This window comes from Aphanomyces invadans (genome assembly GCF_000520115.1).
Source record: "Aphanomyces invadans strain NJM9701 unplaced genomic scaffold supercont1.25, whole genome shotgun sequence".
NCBI lineage: Eukaryota > Oomycota > Saprolegniomycetes > Saprolegniales > Verrucalvaceae > Aphanomyces > Aphanomyces invadans.
In genome coordinates, this window is record NW_008580170.1 from 203,693 (window position 1) to 223,328 (window position 19,636).

Sequence of the window (19,636 nt, forward strand, 5' to 3'; positions counted from 1 at the left end):
CATGTGCCTGGTCGGTACTTGGTCGATGGGTTGGCAGACGAAGTTGCAATGCCCCGCAACATCGTTCGGCTCATTGCGGGCCTCATCTTGGGGTGTGTGCTCGCGCCATTGTCCCATCTTACCTCGACGCCGAACTCTCGCCACGTTCTCAACACTGTGCTCGGAATCGGTATTGGCTGGTTCGTGTTTGATATCAACATTGTGCACAGCCTAGTGCCTACGCTGGTGACGTATGTGCTCATTTCGTTTGCCCCTCGGTTGGTCCTTGATTCCAGATACCCCAGTAGCGCGCAGAGAAACCTGACAATCTGGCTAGATCGTGGGTCGGTTGCACGGCATCTGCCGTGCTCTTTCTGCATCTTATCGCCAGGTACACACCCAAAGGTTCTGGAACGTCACAGTTGCGTCGCCATGACACAAGCACGTACATGTAGCCATGCGTATCGCGAGCTGTGGGGCGCCGACATCATTTGGGATGGAGCTCAGATGGTGTTGACGATGAAATTGGCTGGAACCGCCATCAGCTATGGAGATGGCGCGTTGCCCAGGAAGGAGAAAACGCCAAGTATCATGCGCAATCAGCTTATCGCAAGGCCGTCTCTCTTGGCCCTACTTGGTACCGTCAACAGGCCATCTTCATATTTACTTGTATGCCGCCAATGCTTCGACGCCTTGCGGCAGCATTTCGTTTGCTTCGTCCATACAAGTGCGATGAAACACTTCCCACTCGTTTCGCTGGACTTGAACGATTGCCCGCTTGTCTGCAATGATCTGTTCACGGCGTTGTTGTTATCCCTGTTGTTCAAGGCCCTGCGCGATGAATCTTGTGATGTCGAAACATGGAAGTGGTGCATGCGTCGTCGCGTTACGTGCGCGGAGCTTACAAAATGAGACCCCATGGATAGGCTATGTGTATTTCTTTCCAACGTTTCTCGTCGGTCCGATCTTTGAGTTCAACGAGTACCTCGGATGGGTCCATACCCCCCGCATCGCTCCCGTCGGCGTCGTTCTGCGCAAACTGAGCATCTTGGCCGTGTGCATCGCGGGCCATACCGTGTCGGAAGCATTCTTTCCCGTCGCTGCCATGGACTCTCCAGAGTACTACCCGTCATCGTCGTGGCGATTTTTCCTGCAGTTGACCGCCGTCATGTTTTACAAATTTCGATTCGTACGTACAAAAGCTGTCGTCCTGTGGATGGGTGGCCAAGCGCGCGGCTGCCACTCGTTGTTTCATTCCATCTAATCGTTTGTGAATCCAGTACATGGTGTGGCAATTTGGGGAAGTTGGTGGCGTCCTTGCGGGCTACGGCTACGACGACACCATGGCCAACTGGTACGCCTATATTTGCACCACTGAACGATGCCGCCATGCTGGAACACAGGGATGGCCTTCGAAACAATAACATCTTGATGGTCGACTGTCCCGTAAATTTGCGCGAGGCAGTCAACAACTGGAACATCAAGGTCGCCAAGTGGCTCCATACATGTAACCTTGACAGTCTGTGTCGAGAATTCCAGGGGGTCAGTGGGGCGAGTTGTAGATGTCTACCAGCGCGTGGGCCACAAGCATGGCAAGCCGACGACCGTGTCAACTCTGATCGTGTTTGTCGCGAGCGCCTTGTGGCATGGCCTCATGCCGGGATATTACGCGTTCTTCGTGTTGGCAGCGGCCGGGGTCGAAGTCGGCCGACGTACGTATTCGCAGATTCCATCCATTGTTCGTTTGAGGATGTTGGACGAGTTGTCTGCACATCAGTTGCGGCCACGAGTTGAATTATGCAGTGACGTTTTGGACGATTCTTACCGAGCTCCTCGTGCTGCTAGATGTGCGACGTCGGTGGCGCCACTACTTTCACTACACTGAAGACCGCGCGGCCCACCCGTGGGCATGTTTCAGCGACTTTACAAACTCGGCGAAGGGATCCCCATTTGCCATTGTGTACGACTTGGCGGGTACGATGCCTGTTTATGCTGGTTGCTGTCGCTGGTGCACTGCCAATAGCATGCAACGTGTGAAGCGAGTGCAGGATGGCAGCACATGGGGGCGGCGAGGGACTCATTCGACCTGTGTCGATGTAGGTGTGGCATTGTCGTGGTTTATGATCCACTACACAGCGATATCCTTTGTGTGGCTCAACATGACGCGATGCTTCAAGTGGTGGGCGACAATCTACTGCTTGCCGCACGTGGTGCTCGTCGCGGCACTTGGGCTGTTTGCCCTGACCAACAAGCCAACGAAACAAGCGAAAATCCCGTCCAAGAAGGATACGTAAGCTGCGTCGACATGGAATAATGCAAACACCACACTTCACACACTTTCACCCCACGACCACATTGCCAGTTGACTTTTCTCAGCTGGCATCTGCATTGTTCTTCCCTCGCTTGAGCCCGACAATTCCTCGTAGCAAGGGCTAGTCGGAGCGATAATGTACCCATGCTAGCATGCAAAGACGAAAGCTTTTCAATGTACTTGAAGCCGTCGAACGGAACTGGAAGAATGCCTTTGATATCAACAACCTCATCAAGATTGACAAACATCGCGGCAGTGAACGGCGCATACCTCTCTCGCGCTTCAGGCAGACTTCCTGGGCACTGCAAGGCAAAGCAGGATTTGCCAAGGCCACCATGACGATATGCATGTGTTGCGAAGCATTTCCACCGGGTCCATGCGCCCCCATGAAAAAGGTCTGTGGATGAAAGGCATCTAGTGGAGATGGCGCCGTTTTCGACGAGACAAATCGAGGCAACTAGCGCGCAGTCGGTTTAATTTATTAAATACATTGTTCACACTGAGTGACTAGTGGTGGAGCCACGGCTGCGAGAGCAAGTCGGCGACCGTTGGTCGGTGCGATGGTGTTCTGGCGAGCATGGCCAGGAGAAAGCGCTGCCCTTCCGCCGACACAAGGCCCCATTGCGCTTGGGGACGGACCATGTGACCCCGAAGCATGCGCTCGATCACTTTGTCGGATTGCGAGCTGTGAAACGGTGCGAATCCCACGAGGAACTCAAACAGGACGACGCCGGCACTGAACACGTCAGCGGCCGGCGTCAGGGGAGGACTGCCATCGAGGGTGTTGCGGCCAAACTGGTACTCAACCAGTTCGGGGGCCATGTACCCCACCGTGCCACGTGTGGTCGGTGGAGCATCGTCGTCGGGATCGTGCAATGCAATGCGATGGGCAAAACCAAAGTCGGCCAGGATCATCTTTCCCACGTCGTCGTTTGTGTCGTGAAACAGGATGTTGGCGGGCTTGATGTCCAAATGAAGCACACCCAACGTGTGCAGCTCGTGCATGGTCGACAAGAGTGTGTGGGCCAAGCGTTTCGCTGCCTCCTCCCTTGCCATGCAGTTGCGCAGTGCGAGAAGCCCACCTTGGGCGATTCTGTCGGAGAGGTTGCCGCCTCGGTGATACGCCATCACAAGTCCGATGCGACCCGTGTGGTCTTCTACAGTCTTGTACAGCTTGGTCGTGTGCGCACCGACCCACGACTTGCTCCCACATGTCGCCAGGAGCTGCAAGATTTCGATTTCGTTGCTGGCGAGCTCAGCGTTGCCCGGTCGGTTGTGTGTTTCGATGGATTTGAGTGCAAATGTGGATTCGGACGCGGTATCTGTCAGCAAATGAACCTGCGACGACCCTCCTTGACCGAGCAATGGGCCGACTTGAAACCCGGCGAACCAGTCTTGGATATGCAGGGCTTCAGAGAGCACTTGGAGCCACGATAGCTTGTCGGCGGCAGAGGCGGCGGTGAATACATGACGTGTCTTGGTTGTGCCATCGCTGGAGGAGCTCTTCCTGCGTCCAAGCGTCCGATGCGTGGTGCTGTGGTTGCTGCAGCCGACCTCGACAATCGCAAACATCTCCGCGGTCAAGTCGTGGAACTGCACACGCATGGATGTAGAAAGATCTAGCGAACACACAGGGGTGGATTTGTACAACCCGTGGCCGGTGGCCTTGAACCACGACAGCTCTCTCCCGTTGAAGGTGACCCAACAGTCGACCCACGTGACCGCCTTCTTTCGCCACGGCATCCAACGGGATGCTGTCGTAGGAATCTGTAGCACACCCTGCTTTCGCGGCAACTTGATCGACGAAGCGGTAACGAGCTTGTCAAACGTCGACGGCAAAGGTACCACCAGTGTCGCGGTCGACTCGACCATGTAGGATGCGGACATTTCACTCAAAGCATAGCTGACCGATGAGTACGAAGACACAGTCAAGCCCTTGAGCTCGACGATGGAGTTGGACATAAACATAATGAAGAGCCTGCGTCCGTCGCCGACAATTGAGAACTATCACCGCCCCAAGGCCCTGGACCTCGCGTAAGCGCGCAGAGTGGGAGCATTAGTCGGCTCGGTGGATTCCATGCGGTGGTGGCGCGGGCGTGGGAGCGGGTCAAAATATCTACTGGACAGGCCACCATTTTTATATATCCGATCGTAATTTGCAACTTTTAATGCCAGGCGAGTCTATAATCTTACAAAAGAGAAACGAAGTCCAATTTTTGTGAACATTTTGATGCGCTGACGCAACGCAGGTCCGAGTGGTATAAATTTTAACAGGTTTGTCCCCCGGGAGCTCCTCCACCCGCTGACGTGCTGTCGACGCCCGCTCGAGCAAGCGCCGGCGTGCTGCTGACTCGTTGGTCAGGTCTGCTGGCCAAACTGGAACAATCCGATTCCAAGGCGTATCGTCGCATTGTCGTTCTATTCACAGGGAGACAACTCTCAATGGATAATCCAGACCCATCATCCTACAACGCGTTTGCCAAACACGCGTGACACGCCGACTGCGATTGGCTCGGCGGCAACTCAGGATCGCTCCGTGTAATGTTTCAGTGGGAAAGGCATCTGAGACGTGCTCCTGACCCGAGAGCAATGATGGATGACTGGCGCGGCGACTTGAGTCGAAGGAGCTGCCGCAAGTGTACATGTTGATGTCTATAGTAGTCGCTCGCCAACCTGGTCCGCCGTCGCAAGGACCTCGGTGGAGGTAGAAAAAGGCTCTCGAGTTTTCGAACCATGGGATGGAACGAAGTTGGCTTACGTTCGACCGGCGGGTCTTTCGACAGTGACGTGGAACCGCATGCTGTTGTTGCCAGGCCTGTCGCTCGCCTCGTTTGCGGGGGGGCACTGCACCACACCAACACGAATCGTTACATTGCGCACGCGCTGTGCGGGAAACACTGATATATCACGTCCTCAACGACGGCGTCTTCGGGGTCCAAGGACGCCACCCCACGCCAACCACACCGACCGTCGCACAGCGATCTCCAAAGACTAGCGCACGGAACCATGCGAGTGCCGACTTGCCACTGCTTGCTCGTCAAGTAGGGCCTCGTCTGGTCCGTTGTTGCGGAACGGAGTCTAAACAGCCAACATGTAGTGGTGGGAGCCACCGAGCGCAGTCGCGCGCCCGTCCTTGCTCGCCCACAACGTGGTGGATACAGTTGGACGAGTTGTTGTGTATGCGGTCTGTGGGAGCGTCAAATATTTTGACGCACACACGATGAACCTCTGAAATATTATAAGGTACGATATTTGTACGTAGGTTTGGTGTAATGATTGACTGTACACTGGGCGTACTGAACTGCACGCTGTGTACGAAACCGTTCAGGACGTTTCGCAAGTGTAACCGACTCGCCCGACAGCCAGCGCCGACACCACGATGGACATTGTACAGCGGATCGGCCAGTACTTTGCTCAACACGAGCAACAAATGAACGATGTCATGAAACAAGCGCTCGAGCGCAGCCAGAGTTTGGTTCCAGCGGCGCCACCTGTCAAACCCCCGCGGGTGATTCAAGGCGCCTTCTTTTCCTCAAGACAACCATCAACAACGACGAAGCCATCCTCTCCATCATCGTTGTACCAATCTGAGGACGTGCCAGACCCCCCATCTCCTGTCACAGCAGTACGAAAACCACCCCCGAGTCGACTCAAGCCAAAGCGAAAAAACTCGTCAAAGAAGAAACCAATTCGACCAACGCCGACCACAACGCCCGAGAAAGAAGCATCTACAATCACCAAACTGACCACAGCGCAAAAACTACAAGAAGCGTGGCGACTGACGTGTGAACGGGCCAAGAAGATTCAAGTAACCACAGCTCGAAATTACATGTCGAATGCGACGTCGTGATGCTGAACATTGTAGACCGACCAAGAGGCAAAACTCAAGGAGACCCAAGAGCTCGAACGGCATGAAAAGGCCCGGCGAGACAGTCAACTCCAGCAGATTGAAAGCGCCAGGCGACAGGCGTTTGCAAAGCCTCGCCCACCATCCCCCACAGTTCCTCCCAAACGTAATCACCCTACGTCGTCATTCGCAATGTTACCGATCGCATAGAGCTCAACGTTGCTGAAATATGGTGCGAACCCCGCCGTGCGGAGCGAAAGCCGCGACCGCAGCGACCAACTGTCGCGCTAAGGCCGGCAAAGCCATCAAAGATCCCAGACGAAAGCTGTCGCTTAGCACAACCACACTCTCAGTCCTCCGATCCCATCAGCAGCAACAATGTCCCCGCAGGACCATTGCTTCACGCACATCTGAATCCTGTCACGAAGTTTGGCCCGCCTCCGTCGTCAACACCATACCTGGACGAGCTGGAGGCCCGTAAACGAGCCATGGTATGCTTGGTCATGACGCGTATGTGCGCTTAGAATGCTGCTGTGTGCAGTTGCTCGAGCAAGGCACAGCGGTTTCAAAAGTTCGCGAGCAACTGGAACAGCAACGTTTGGCGGCCAAACGTCAAGCAGAAAAAGACTCCATGTGTCGTCGTCGCGAAGCGCACAACGCGGCGTTGGCAACCACAGTGGCGCAATTGCAAGTGGAGAAGGAACACTTGGAACAATCGTTGAGATCGCTACAGGTGCGAGTCGCTCGGTTTGTCCAGCGCTATAGCAGTGTGATCACAAATAAGACCTCACCTTACTGCTGCAGACCGAGGAAGCGGACCTGAGGCGTGAACGCCATCGTTTGACGATGGAGCGTCGTGCAGCACGTCGAACAGCTGCTGGATCAATCAAGCGACTGGAGACTCCAGAGGCAATCCAAAGTTGGGTACAAGAGGAGCGCGTCCGTGCTGCCGAGGCAAAGCTCGCACGGGACAGAGCCAAGCTCCGCGTTCAACGGCACACAGCTCATGCTGGAGGTCATGGCGGCCCCGAAACGTCCGACGACGACGTGGATGACTTGCAAGTGGAAACGACAGGATGGCACTTGAGCCCTCTTAGCTCGCCATGCTTCCAGAAGGCTCTCTTCACCTACAGCAGCAGCAGCAGCTCCGACGATAACAATTGATGCCCAAGCTCACACAAACAAAATGTCGGCAGGATGGCAATTCGTTCTCTGAAGTACGTTCTTGGAGATGTCAGTAGAAAAACACACAATTTACAGGCAAATCAACATTAAATTTGTATAGTTACCGGCCCGGTCAAAATTCAATACATAATTTGTCAACAGCGTAGTTTATACAACTAAATAGAAAAATCAAGAAGTACGGTTGGTTTGAAATTTCCCGTCTAAGTATGCTACATATCATCGGCCTCTTTGCATATTGAATCTTGTTTTCACTATCAATAATATAAATATGATCAAACTTGCATAATTGTTGTAGTAGGCTTTTATAACATTTAAAACGTGTGCACTTAAACGAGCTAACACTGTCGTACTTCAGAGGGACCTCAAGGTCGCTGGCGATCGCTGATTGGCTGAAAACACTGTGAACTGACGCTTGCCATGTTTTGCTTCGTCCGAACATTACGTAGCTCGGGAAGATGGTGTACGGCCACCCGAATGGGGTCAACTGCGTGAAGGGCGAGATACACAACGTCCTGAGTGTGATGCGGGTGAATGCTCGGTGGGCGACGGCAGCTCGGTTCAAGCGCGAGGTGCCAACACACACGCAGAGTGCATTGTTGCGACGTTTCAAAGATCTGCACGTCTCGCTGGAAGGTGTGATCGACCTCAGCGACGTGGACACGTTGACCGTGCTGGAGCCGTTCGTGCATGTCGTGGAGAGCGAAAAGACGTCGGGATTCATTACGGGAGCAGCGATCTCGAGTCTGAACAAGTTTCTCCTGTACGGACTGATTCCCCCAGACGGATTGCGCGCGACGGAAGCGATCAATCGCATCGCGCTGTGCGTGTCCCGGTGTCGATTCGAGGAAACCCACCGTGACGTCGACGAAATGGTCTTGATGAAGCTGCTCGAGTTGCTCGAGTTTTGTCTGCGTTGTGAAGCCGGACCGCTAATCTCGGGCGACAACGTGTGGAAGATGGTGCACACGTGTTACAGCATCTGCACGCAGGTACTGACGTCGACTTGTTCAACCGTCGTTAAATGACGCGATCCTTCCAGGCGCGAGCGTCCATGCACTTGATCCACATGGCGGAAAACACACTGGCCCACGTTATCTTGACCGTGTTCGACCGCATCGTCGACATGGACGCGCAGCTCGTCGCACCGTCCGTCACAGGACCCAACGAGAACGACGACGACGAAGGTTCTCCTCTAGAGGTACGTCCAGGATTAAACCTCCTCGCCTGATTGTCGGACCCTGCGTTCTGCACGTGCGCGATGTCAAGGCTGTGCCATTTTTTGGCTCTCTTTCTCCGACGGATTTGTGTGGTGATGGTTCAGATGTTGCATGCACCTCCATCGGCGGTCGAGGTGTGCGTTGGGACAAAAAATGGCTTGCCGTCGTGACACTGCTACCTGGGTCGCATCGCAGCCGTGCCACCGTCCCACTAGTACGACGAGCTCATTCGTTGCACTGCTCATGATGCGTGCCGGACGTGCGACGCGTGAAATTCTCGTCCAAATGGACGCCAACAGATTGCAATGGATTTTGCTGTGAATGGCCTTGACTGTGTGAGTGGTGTGGCTGTCACGAATGGATTAGAACGATTGCATTCGACCGAAGGCGCGTCGATGTGATGTCCTTTCATCGAGTCGTTGACGGAAAGGATGCCGTCTAGGGCGACGAAATGACTGGGCAAGTTGTGCTGCCGTACGGCATCCCAGTTTTGGAGCAACTGTTGCAGTTTCTGTCCGATTTGATCAAGCCCAAGGGCAAGGAAGACACAATTGTGTTTGGGTTGAGCTTGATTAACTTGGTGCTTGAGACTGCTGGAACGGGCCTCGGCGCGCATCCGTCGCTCGTGTCGGTGCTGCAAGGCGACCTGTCCAAGTACTTGCTTCAAAATTCGGAAACGAACGAGCTCCAGGTACGATGCACGAGGTTCGCAGACGCGCGTCATCGTGGTGGCGTGCAGGTGCTGAGCTTGACACTTCGCGTCGTGTTCAACCTGTTCAACTCGATCAAGGACCACCTCAAAGTCCAGCTCGAAATCTTCTTCACGAGCGTACACATGCGCATCATGGACAGCCCAAGCTGCTCGAATGAACAAAAGGAACTCGCCCTCGAGAGTTTGCTTGAATTTTGCCGTGAACCGGCGCTCATGCTCGATCTATACATCAACTACGACTGCGACGTCCACTGCACCAACTTGTTTGAAGTGCTCTGCACAGCTCTGGCCCAAACGACGCAAGGTGAGAGTTGACTCTGTCGATTTTTCACGGGATCATGGGGCCATGCTAGTGACGTATTTTCCGGACCTGCCCCCCGTGTTTAACATTTTGAACTTGCTCGCATTGGACGGGTGCGACAGCATGAATCGGTCGAGGAGGGCGTCGTTTGTGTAGCAATTTAGTTTCGATCTGCGGAAATGCGTGCCACCGATCTATGCGAGGATGGCTCAACCATGACTTGCTGGTAGATTACAAGCCGTCCTCGAGTCGATCGCACGGCGCTGTCCGCTCCACTTGACGAACTCGTCGAAAGTTGACGTTACAGGCACTGACTTGGCAGCGTTGGTCGATCCTGTTCACAACGGATTCGGGGCATCACTCCCTGTACGTTTTCATGTGTGTTTCCTCGCCATTCGTTCTCCATCTGCTGGCGATTTGTTGGATGTGTGGCTGGTTTTGGAGCGTTGAAAGAACCTCGGTGCGCTATCACCATGAAGTATGGAGGGGCACGTGTCTGTCGCAAAGTGGGCACAGCTGCTGCGGTATCCTCGCTGGTTCCGTTTTGGTGTTGTCGTTTTTCGTTTTTTGCGCAGTGTGTATCGCATTTAAACGATTGAGCCGTGCGACTTTAGGCCATTTCCCCCATGAGCTCGATCCAAGAAGTGATGCACTTGGTCATGAGCGACACGGAGTCGGACAGTGGTGACGCGGGCAGTGCCATTCCCGCCAACGATTCCCTCGCGTGGCTGCATACAGCTCGCGAGCGAACGGCAGAAGTCCTTCAACAACGTAAGAAGCGTTGCTCGCTGAATGTTAATTTTTTGTAAACGTGCATGATGCAGGCAAGCAGAACAAGAAACGGTACTTTTTGGCCGCGGAAAAATTCCACTCGGAACCCAAGAACTGGATTGCGTACTCACAACAACTGGGACTGCTGCCGAATCCGATCACTGCCGAATCCGTCGCTGCCTTCTTCCACCAAACTCCTGGTACGTTTTTGTCATATTTCGTTGCATTGTGTCGATGCCTCGAACTTGTGCAGTTGTTTCAAGGATGGCCGTGTCGAATGCAGCTGAATTTTTTGGATTTCAAGAATGCACATGGCAAACTTGATCTCACGTGCCTGCCGTTCACAAGTTGCATATACACAATGCTGACCATCGCGTTGTCGTTGAATATTTCGTAGGCCTCAACAAGACTTCGATCGGTGATTACTTGGGCGACGGACCAAAGGAAGACAAGCCATTTCACGAAGCTGTGCGCAACGCCTACGTGGGTTCGTCCCAGCCACCCGTTTTCTACTGTCGCTGCAACGTGTTGACGCGTAGGAATGTTCGACTTTCGAAATGCTCCGTTGGACGAAGCGCTGCGCATGTGCTTGGCCAAATTCCGCTTGCCGGGGGAAGCGCAAAAGATCGATCGGCTCATGGAAGCGTTTGCAAAGGAGTATTTCCACCAAATTCAGACGGAAGAGCATCCGTTTGCCCATGAAGACTGCGCGTTCATTTTGTCGTTTAGTATCATCATGCTCAACACCGACTTGCACAGGTAGGACGATGTCCCGGTCGTCCCTTGGATCAAACTCATGACATCGGTACAACCGTTGACAGCGATCAAATTCAAAAGAAGATGACGCTGGACGAATTTGTCCGGAACAATCGGGGAATCAACGGCGGCCAGGATCTGCCCCGCGAATACTTGGAGCTCCTGTACAACAACATTAAAGCCAACCAGATCAAAATGCAAACCGACATCTCCGACATGCAAGTCGTCACGACGGTGCGTGGGCTTGTGGTTGGTGGCTGGGATGGAATTTTTTCTCGTCGGCATGGGTTGATCTGAAATTGTACACTATATGCGTATGCGATGATGCGATGATGGGGAGTTCGTGCCAAACTGACTCGGTATGCCCGACAACGAATATGCCGCAACTTGGTTCGACAGCCCTGATGCTACCTGCTGACTTTGTGAATCTCGTCTGGGCACTTGTGATCGCACGAGTTGACTCGTCCAAGTTGTGTGCTTTGGTGTGTGGCAGCCAGTGAAACGCGGCGATTTTCGGTCGTCTTCGATTCCGCCTTGGAGGGTTCAGACCACTCCAAGGCCTCTCTCGTCTGGCCTTCACCCGTGCGCACTCTGTGTGTTTTCGAGTAGTGTCTACTTTAACCGCCCTCCAATTTTTCTCGATCAAGGGGAGTTGGTTCATTCGAAGTTGCGAAACGTTGTGTTGTGCATGTGGTCCAGGCTCGAGTAGACTTCATGGTGGTCCATTGCGCGTGTAGGTGGATCGGTACTCGGCACAGTGGGATGGAATCTTGAAGCGCCAAGAAAATGTCGTGGGTGCTTCGTTTACGTCCAACGCGTCAATTCTAAAGCTGCGCGCTGGTCGCCACGAACGGGAAATGTTTGCCTTGATTGTCGACAGTACAACGGAGAGCATCTTGAACGCATTTGAGCGCACGTGCGACGAAATGACCATGCAAAAGGTATCAAACGAGTTCGAGGGTGTGAAATCGCATTGCCCGGCACGTAGGCCCTGGACGGCATCACAAACTGCATCAAGATTGCCGTCTACTTCAACATGTTGCCCGAATTGAACAAACTCTTGGCCGCACTCGCCGCGTACGTTGTCGAGTTTGCGCACAGCGTCCTGAACGGCGACAAGGTACACAAAACCGCAAAGGAAAATCGCGACGGACACTGATGGGATGCTGTCGTTAGGTGCATGTCCCGCTCCAAGCGGCCCCCGACCAAATCGATGAGGACCGGTACAAGCCCGACTTCTGCGATTTGTGTGTTTCTTCAATGTCGAGTGTATTTGCGACTGCTGCCGCGCCTGGTTCTTTTGAAGGATTTTGCCTCATTCGGATGGGGATTTCTTTCTAGCGCGAGTCGCTTGAAGACGACGCGGACGCTGAAGGCGCTCGACGTGCTATTTGATGTCGTCCTCCAGCATGCAGACTTCCTCACGGTCGAATCGTGGACGTGTGTCGTCGAGTGCATGCTGCTCTTCAACACTCTCGACATTTGCCCGGCGTCGCTGGTCGAAATGGACGGTCAGATATGGACTGTGTATGATCATCGACTGCCGCTCATACTGTCGACTTAGACTTTGTCGATGCCCGTGGCGTGCCGTTTCCGCCAACGCAGTTGAGTCCGAAAGCCCTGGTAAGATCATACACGAGTGGGATTTTGAGTGGCTTCGATTGCCTACGACGGACCTCTCGATACCATCCACGTGCTGGTGGTGTGCATTCAAATGGATCGAGATCGTCGCCGCTGGTCGATTTTTGTATCGAGTCTTCAATGGCGGTTGTCTGACGCTCCACCTTTCAATTCAACACCTATTGCTTTTTATCGAGTGCTTCCTCACGCATCTCCTTGCATGAATGGCCCTCTAACATACCCCCCTACCGCTGCAACTGTAGCATAGCAAAAGCGGCAAGCTCCGAGAGCGGACGCGCCGTCTTGCCGAGCGCCAAGCGGCCCACCGCCAAACGATGCCGTCGACTTTGTCTCAACACCCTGCTTCGTTCTGGGACTCCCTGTCGTACTGGTGGGGCGAAGAAGAGGGCGAGGCCGACACCGACTTCCCCCTGGTGAGCGCCGCGCTGCGGGAAGCTGTCTCGCGGTGTGGTCAAGGGCTGTTGGAGCGTGAAATGTGGCTCAAGTTTTGCCGCAAGCTGCACAGCCGCAGCATCGAAGCACTTTTGAAAGCGCTGCTCCATCGAAAAACGGGCAAGAGCGAGACGGAAGGCGACATGGTCCAGGAGAACGCGATGCTCGCCCTGGAGTGGGCCACCAACGTGATCCTTGTCAACCTCCATCGTTTCGGCGCGCTATGGCCCCTCATGCACACTTATGTGGCCCAAGTTTTGACTGATCCGTCCAAACCGTTGCTGGTCGAACGAGTACGTGCTTGGATTCCATCCTACCTTGTCGAGACGAGCTTCTTGCCTTGCCGATTTGTGTCGATGACGCGCACGCTCGCAAGCTCTTCCATTCCCGAAAACGATTTCCCTGTGTGGAGCTGCACGTCAATGTGACGTATGTTGGCTCGTGCATGTTGTTGTAATGTCGATCTCCTAGGCGGTCGTAAACGTGCTGCGGGTTTGCATTCGGCTCTTCCACGATGCCGACTCGCGTCCGTTGCTGCTGGAGACGCTCGTGTTGCTGAAGGTACGCAGTCGTTGCTCAGGACAATGTCATGACGTGGGTGCTTGGTTGTAGAGCTTGGATAGCCCGATGTGGCAAGTGCTGGCGGAAAGAGTTGCCACAGGCATGCAGCTGCTGCTCAAAGCCAACTTGATGTACATGCACTCTCTGTCGCTGTCGACGTGGGAAATGCTGTTTGGGCTGCTCGGGATCGTGGCGCAGTACCCCGCGGGGTGGGCAGCGACCCTCGAGGCGATCCGGCAACTGCAACAAGATGGCGGCGTCCCAAAGGAATTGGTCGGGCTCTGGACAGGTATCGATCGACAAACGCTTGTGTTTGCTGCACCTCGCCTTCGTGAGGATGGAAGAGGTGTGCCGCATGGTTGGGTGGACCTTGCGTGTGGTTGGGCTGTGCATGTTGGAGACCGATCTCGGTCTATCGAGTGCATGGATCGTGATGGGATGGTTTCAGCATCTTTGAATGCACTCTGCGGCATGAAAATGGCCGCCGCAATCGTGTGGTCCATGTGGATCTTGATGCCGTGCCGTGCCAAGCTCACGGTGTCGCTGGCTGAATAGGCGTGTGCATGCGCCTCATTAACCAGCGCACGGGCGTCGAAGGCGACGCCCTCAAGCTGTTGTACGGGGTGGCCAACAGCGAGTCTGCAGACGGCAGTTGGATCGATTTGATGCGCATTTTGCTGTCGTACTTGCAAGACGAGCGGCCAGCAGTCGCCAAGATGGCATGGGACTGCTTGTACCGGAGTTTGATGGTCCCTGGCGTCAAGATTGCATCGCGTGTGTGGAAAGAATGCTTTGAAGAAATCATTTACACGCTGGACGATCGCTCGCGGTACGTCGAGTATTCGCTCGTGGCCACCCGTTTCGTGATGGATGGCTCACGGACGTAGCCACGGAACAACCAAGGACACGCGAGACATGAGTTTGTACAGCACGACGCTGTTGTCCAAAGTGTTTTTGTACAACATCCACACCCTCGCAGAGTTGGATTGCTTTGACGACCTGTGGCTAAACGTGCTCAAGCGCCTCGCGACCAAGCTGCAGACGCCCCACACGGCCCAACACGTTGAAGTGTACGAAACAACGCTGCACTCGTTGCACAACCTGCTCGTGGTCATGACTGCCGAGGGCATTTTCGACCAACACGCCAACCTGCTCGAGGTGTCCCACGACGTCATTCGAACGATCAGCCCCCATGTCATGCAAACACTCGGGGGACGTCCCGACGACGACGTTGCTCGAGACGATCCGGACATTGGGTCGGGGGACGTGCCCTCCGACGTTGGAGGCCCGGATCACTCTGCATGATGGTCGAAAAGTCGTCGAGAGGCTCGTACGATGTCTTTTGTCTCGCAGCGTATAAAGAACCGCATGATGTTCAAATGTTGTGTGGACTCGTTTCATCCATGTTGTCGACGAGTGTTGTGTCCATATGCGACCTTGACGGAGCGCCCCAGTTGGAATAACTCTGCGAGCGCCGTCCACGTACGTCGAGGGCGACCAACGATTCGTTTGGGGATGTGCTTTGCACGCCGCCGTGCAGCGGGGGTCGTTCCAGCGGAAGCTGCAGAGAGACTCATACCCACGGGCGGCGTCCGCACGAGTGGTCGGTACCACTCGGACGCTCCATTCCTGCGCGAGCGCTCCATACTGGGCGCGGATCAACTTGGACAACTCGACGACAGCGGCGGTGCTGCAACGTCATCCACCGACGGGTCGCCCTGCACGAAGCCAAGCGTACGACCGCGTTCGGGGTGTGTGTGTGAGGCAGGCCAAAACCAAACTGGCAGGCATGGATGGCCGCTGATGCATGCGCCTTCGGACGCGAACGTCCCGCGCGCTCCAGTTGCCGCGTCAGACGGGTGACGTCGCGCCCCTCGAGTTGTATACGTAATGTCGCGAGCTGGCGTGTGCAATCTGGCGTCGGACTCACCCAAAGTTCAGTCGAGCCGACCCACTCTTGGCCGGACGTCGGCTACGTTCGCCGTCGTCCAGACGAGTCCGCCGCCACTGTCGTTGCAACGCGTGGAAGCGCCTTGCGCTCTTGTAACACTCCCCCGAGGTGGAGCTTTGCCCCACCGGCGCCTCGCCCCATGACGTTTCCTGGATCGTTCCGTCGGCCACCTTGTCAAGCACCGACAGCCGCGCGCCGACCGACCCGTACTGTAGCTTCCCCAGTTCTCCTCGCGACGATTCGAAGCGCGCACGTGCTCGTGTTGCGAGCAGCGAAATATGTCGACGCAACAACCTCCGCGCCGATGGCCCCCGTCGTTGGGACTTTGGGTGCCACCGGTTCGGTCGGATGCAGCGCAGACTAGTCTGTCGCAGGCGCGCACACTCTTGCCTTCTCTTCCGTGCCATTTCGATAGGCTCGTCGACGAGTTGGAGTGCCGCCGCAGGTGGCATCTTCCCCGAGTTCTCTGGCCCAAATGGGGACGAGCGCAAACCCACCGCGGCAAAGATTTCGTGGAATCCAGCAAACACCTCTCCATGTCTTGAAGGGGGTGGCGGAGGCATCCATTAGTTTGACGCGTGTGCGGCTGTGGTCAGAGCACCACTGCACCATGCCGTCCATTTGCCGGGTCGGTCTGCCAGCGTTAGCGCGCCAGAGTTGCATGTGGACAGGACGTCGTCGCCTTGAAACGAGCGCTCTCGCGCAGGTGGCGGCTCGAATCCTGTCCGCTGCAAGCGACCGCCCCGCAGTCGTAGAAACCACGTATGGCACGACAAAAGTCCAAATCCGTGGACGATTGTGTGGGACTTCATGAGAACGGGGGGGGACATGGCCTTTGTTCCCGAGAGAAATACATGTACTACAGTGCATATCTCTCTTCGGGTCATTCGGCGGCGAGTTGTCGGGCAGCCGGCGCCGCGCTTGCCGCGGGGAGATAGGACGGCATAAAAACATGCTGGCAACTCCTTTTTTCCCCACGTGACGCAGACATGTCGCTAGCGCCGCGCGTTCGGCCGATTGTTTCTGTGACTTGGCCACACCGCGCCATGAGTATCCGATCGTTTGCTCGCGGCGGGTACAGTTCGCCGGGGCTTGATCGACCGCTGGCCCTCACCGCCGCATCCGATCGCACAAAGGTCCGCGTCCCGTGGCTCATCGTCCACCGCACGACCGGCGAAATGCTGACGCCCGTCGAAGGGCGTCCCCCGCAACAAGTCGTCCACGTCCGCCGATCGCATGGTAGAGAAATTGTAGACCAGATATACTGTAGGACTCGAAACTAACGGTGTGTCGGGATAACGCACAGCCGCACGATTGGTGGCACGGGGGCTACTACTAGTAGTACTAAAGCGGAAGCAGTGGCACTACCACCACAGCCAGGGGGCAAGGCGACAAATGCTCGCGCGGGCGTGCGCAAGAAGGCCGACCACCGGCGCGCGGGTGCATGCACCCCCATTTCCAGTGCTGCGGGTTGGACCATGCTGTGTGTTTGGGCTTCACATGCACCGACTGTCGAGGAAGGGGAGTGGCGGTATAGTAGTGGACGGTCGCACTCGTCGGTCTGTCGGGTCGGTTCGATTTTTTTTGCGGTGCAGGGCAACCGATCGGATGGTCGTTTGGCTTGCTGCGTGCACGAGCGAAGAAGAGAGCCAAGCACCCGTTGTCGCTGGCGACTGCGGTTTCGGCAGCGTCGCCCTGCTGCTCCATGCGCTGGTGGGGGCGGCGCCGTGGTGGCGGGCGATCGTTTGTGTCCTGGCGGCTTCCCATCCCCGCGACAGGAATGTCAGAAACTAGGCTCGGTGCTGTCGCCATCGCGCCTATCCATACATATGGACGATTCCCGTGCTCGCCCAAGACGCCGGTCGCGTCGTGGACAGCTCGCCGGGACAACACCACCCAAACGAGGCGTGCCACGAGTGCACGAGCCGCTTTGGGCCGCCAACCCGCGACGTCGAGTAACTCGCATCGTACTCGATGGACAATTCGATCGTGCGGCCGCTAGCTTCGCGGTAGCCGTCGCGCTGCCGCCCCGTACGGGCCAAATAGCCCGCTAGGCTGGCTCCACATGGCACGCCACACACGCCAAGTACCTGCGGTCCCACGCAGGCAGTTCAAAGTCTGCGAAAAATCCCACTCCGTCCAGAACGACGGCGCTGGCCTTGCGGCGGCATCGCCTACAACTCGACCTGGTATCGGTACAGTACCAGGCGACGGGGCGGCTCAACCTGTTGCGACTGCTGGTTTTATCAGGTGGGGGGGGATGATTCTCTGGGCGAAACGAAAATATCTTCACTTTGCAATCTCTCCCGTCGGTCGCAACCACGCGGCGGCCGTTGGCATTCGTCCACATGCAGCAAGAGCTCACGCCCCCCGCGACAACATTTGGCCTGCGCATTCAAGTGCCGACCCACGACAACCATTTTCAACGGATGCTGTACCCGCCACAGACGTCGCCGACCGACGAGTACTCGCCGACGGACGCGCGCGAGATGGCGCCGTTCCTGCGCAACCTGCGCAACATGCTCGAGATGGAGAGCCCGGAAGTGCTGCGATGGAACAAGGACGGGTCGGCGTTCGAGATTCACAACATGGACGAGCTCACGCACACCATCTTGCCCAAGTACTTCAAGCACAACAAGTACACGAGTTTCCAGCGCCAGCTCAACTACTTTCACTTTAAAAAGTGGACCAAGTCCCGCGCCAACGTGTGCACGTTCTCCAACGACTTTTTCCTCCGCGACGACCCGGACAAGAGCTTGTGGATCACGCGAAAAAAAGCGCTCGGGGGCAGCCGGTCGGCGTCGTTTGACGAGTCGGTGCCGACGCCGCGCACGGCTGCCGTCATGGTGGCCGAGGGATTCGACCCATGCGACCCGCGCCGACCGACCCCGCAAGAGTTTCTCATGAAGGACGATCTCGAGTGGCTCGCCAACTTGGAAACCGTGCCTCTCTCCAACGTCAAAGGCGACTCGGCTGCCCTCGACTGGATACAGCCGACTCCATACCCCGACGCAGCCTACCCCGACACGTGGGTCGTCAACGTGTGAAGCTTCCGGTCTCGCATCGCGGGTCTCGGGACCTCTTTGTTGGCAGTAGTTTGCGTGGCATTAATTTATTCGGGCTCCCCCACTACTTCGTTGGTCGTCGTGATGCTTATCCCATTCGAGGCCGAAAACCATCGAAACAACTCGCGGGCCACCGTCGTCGTCCTGTAGTCGCAAGGTGGCACCACGACGAGGAAGTAGCACGGTAGAACGTGAAGCAGCACATGCAACGGGGGGCGGCGACTCGCCTGCGTTTCGCGCCGCGATCCCGTTCGTTTTCCACTGTGAAATGCCGGTCTGGTCGCGGCGGTGGGGCTCGTGCTTCTCGCCTGCTCTTGGCCGTCGCAGCGGCCTGTGGACATCCGTCCGGAATCGACAGCAGATTCCAGTATCTTTTTGACGAGTTTCAACTTGACATGGTTTCGAAACGAGCTGTTCAAGTGGATCCGGGGGCGCTCGACGATCCGGGCGGCGAACACCACGCAAGGGACGCCGCCGCCCGACGGGGGGGGAGGAAGGGGGCGTGCCGCGAGTTTCAAGCGCCGACGCGACTCGATCGTGCTTGGTCATGGCGGCGGCATGGGGGCAGGCAGCGTCGGGCAAGTGATACCCACAGGTCACCGAGCAGCGAACGAAGAGCAGCGAATTCGAATGGGTGACTGCCACCGACCCCCCGGCGTTCAGTCGGGTTTCTGCACGCCCGAGTCGATTTGTATCGAGGTTGCAGCACCCGAGTCCACTCGACGTTCCGCGGCACCCCAGTCCCTTGAAACTCGAGCCCGTGATGGCCTCAGGTCGACAAGGCCGCCAGTTCGAGAGGGCCGACGGGGGCTGTGCCCGATTCCCCCCCAGCCCGGAAGTGTCGCGGTGGCGTTGTCCTACGGCTCGATCCACGTGGTGCACTGTCCCGTTGGTGGGGGCAGACACG

At 56.1% G+C, this 19,636-nt stretch overlaps 5 protein-coding genes across 9 annotated transcripts; 4 read left to right on the forward strand and 1 right to left on the reverse strand.

Moving 5' to 3' along the window:
• On the forward strand, positions 1-2,325 carry H310_10212 (hypothetical protein). Of its 3 annotated transcripts, none has more exons than XM_008876520.1 (9): positions 1-257; positions 317-384; positions 435-616; positions 906-1,168; positions 1,260-1,333; positions 1,383-1,486; positions 1,542-1,691; positions 1,825-1,953; positions 2,080-2,325. In XM_008876520.1, the coding sequence occupies exons 3-9, from the start codon at positions 487-489 to the stop codon at positions 2,271-2,273; spliced, it is 1,044 nt and encodes a 347-aa protein (XP_008874742.1). In that variant the 5' UTR covers positions 1-257; positions 317-384; positions 435-486; the 3' UTR covers positions 2,274-2,325. The 3 variants fall into 3 exon arrangements, with proteins under 3 accessions (XP_008874742.1, XP_008874740.1, XP_008874741.1); XM_008876518.1 differs by having other exon boundaries at positions 317-370; XM_008876519.1 differs by having other exon boundaries at positions 1-230; positions 317-370.
• A 417-nt stretch (positions 2,326-2,742) lies between these two features.
• On the reverse strand, positions 2,743-4,395 carry H310_10213 (CAMK/CAMK1 protein kinase). Its single transcript, XM_008876521.1, has one exon. It carries the CDS (start codon positions 4,256-4,258, stop codon positions 2,798-2,800), a length of 1,461 nt encoding a protein of 486 aa, XP_008874743.1. The 5' UTR covers positions 4,259-4,395; the 3' UTR covers positions 2,743-2,797.
• A 1,237-nt stretch (positions 4,396-5,632) lies between these two features.
• H310_10214 lies at positions 5,633-7,411 on the forward strand. Of its 2 annotated transcripts, XM_008876522.1 has the most exons (5): positions 5,633-6,098; positions 6,156-6,303; positions 6,348-6,628; positions 6,679-6,870; positions 6,942-7,411. In XM_008876522.1, the coding sequence occupies exons 1-5, from the start codon at positions 5,670-5,672 to the stop codon at positions 7,299-7,301; spliced, it is 1,410 nt and encodes a 469-aa protein (XP_008874744.1). In that variant the 5' UTR covers positions 5,633-5,669; the 3' UTR covers positions 7,302-7,411. The 2 variants fall into 2 exon arrangements, with proteins under 2 accessions (XP_008874744.1, XP_008874745.1); XM_008876523.1 differs by having other exon boundaries at positions 6,679-7,411.
• Positions 7,412-7,753: 342 nt separating this feature from the next.
• On the forward strand, positions 7,754-15,245 carry H310_10215. 2 transcript variants are annotated; one of them, XM_008876524.1, is made up of 21 exons: positions 7,754-8,311; positions 8,362-8,520; positions 8,982-9,230; positions 9,279-9,555; positions 9,605-9,665; positions 9,783-9,918; positions 10,167-10,323; positions 10,377-10,523; positions 10,721-10,810; positions 10,863-11,082; positions 11,145-11,313; positions 11,817-12,020; positions 12,068-12,199; positions 12,256-12,302; positions 12,421-12,590; positions 12,644-12,702; positions 12,963-13,445; positions 13,624-13,713; positions 13,765-14,002; positions 14,269-14,542; positions 14,601-15,245. In XM_008876524.1, the coding sequence occupies exons 1-21, from the start codon at positions 7,778-7,780 to the stop codon at positions 15,016-15,018; spliced, it is 4,314 nt and encodes a 1,437-aa protein (XP_008874746.1). In that variant the 5' UTR covers positions 7,754-7,777; the 3' UTR covers positions 15,019-15,245. The 2 variants fall into 2 exon arrangements, with proteins under 2 accessions (XP_008874746.1, XP_008874747.1); XM_008876525.1 differs by having other exon boundaries at positions 14,269-15,245.
• A 2,714-nt stretch (positions 15,246-17,959) lies between these two features.
• H310_10216 (hypothetical protein) lies at positions 17,960-18,849 on the forward strand. Its single transcript, XM_008876526.1, has one exon. The coding sequence runs from the start codon at positions 18,013-18,015 to the stop codon at positions 18,709-18,711; it is 699 nt and encodes a 232-aa protein (XP_008874748.1). The 5' UTR covers positions 17,960-18,012; the 3' UTR covers positions 18,712-18,849.
• The last annotated feature ends 787 nt before the right edge of the window (positions 18,850-19,636 follow it).

What these genes read in the sequence shown, in the direction of transcription:
- H310_10212 (XM_008876518.1), top strand. Translation starts at nt 49, where the DNA reads ATGCCCCGCAACATCGTTCGGCTCATTGCGGGCCTCATCTTGGGGTGT. An exon ending in CTCATTTCGTTTGCCCCTCG is followed by an intron (nt 258 to 316) that starts GTTGGTCCTTGA and finishes CAATCTGGCTAG; the next exon opens with ATCGTGGGTCGGTTGCACGG. An exon ending in GTCTCTCTTGGCCCTACTTG is followed by an intron (nt 617 to 905) that starts GTACCGTCAACA and finishes CCCCATGGATAG; the next exon opens with GCTATGTGTATTTCTTTCCA.
- H310_10215 (XM_008876524.1), top strand. Translation starts at nt 7,778, where the DNA reads ATGGTGTACGGCCACCCGAATGGGGTCAACTGCGTGAAGGGCGAGATA. An exon ending in GTTACAGCATCTGCACGCAG is followed by an intron (nt 8,312 to 8,361) that starts GTACTGACGTCG and finishes CGATCCTTCCAG; the next exon opens with GCGCGAGCGTCCATGCACTT. An exon ending in GATTCGGGGCATCACTCCCT is followed by an intron (nt 9,919 to 10,166) that starts GTACGTTTTCAT and finishes GTGCGACTTTAG; the next exon opens with GCCATTTCCCCCATGAGCTC.
- H310_10214 (XM_008876522.1), top strand. Translation starts at nt 5,670, where the DNA reads ATGGACATTGTACAGCGGATCGGCCAGTACTTTGCTCAACACGAGCAA. An exon ending in AACGGGCCAAGAAGATTCAA is followed by an intron (nt 6,099 to 6,155) that starts GTAACCACAGCT and finishes TGAACATTGTAG; the next exon opens with ACCGACCAAGAGGCAAAACT. An exon ending in AATCGTTGAGATCGCTACAG is followed by an intron (nt 6,871 to 6,941) that starts GTGCGAGTCGCT and finishes TTACTGCTGCAG; the next exon opens with ACCGAGGAAGCGGACCTGAG.
- H310_10213 (XM_008876521.1), bottom strand. Translation starts at nt 4,258, where the DNA reads ATGTTTATGTCCAACTCCATCGTCGAGCTCAAGGGCTTGACTGTGTCT.
- H310_10216 (XM_008876526.1), top strand. Translation starts at nt 18,013, where the DNA reads ATGCAGCAAGAGCTCACGCCCCCCGCGACAACATTTGGCCTGCGCATT.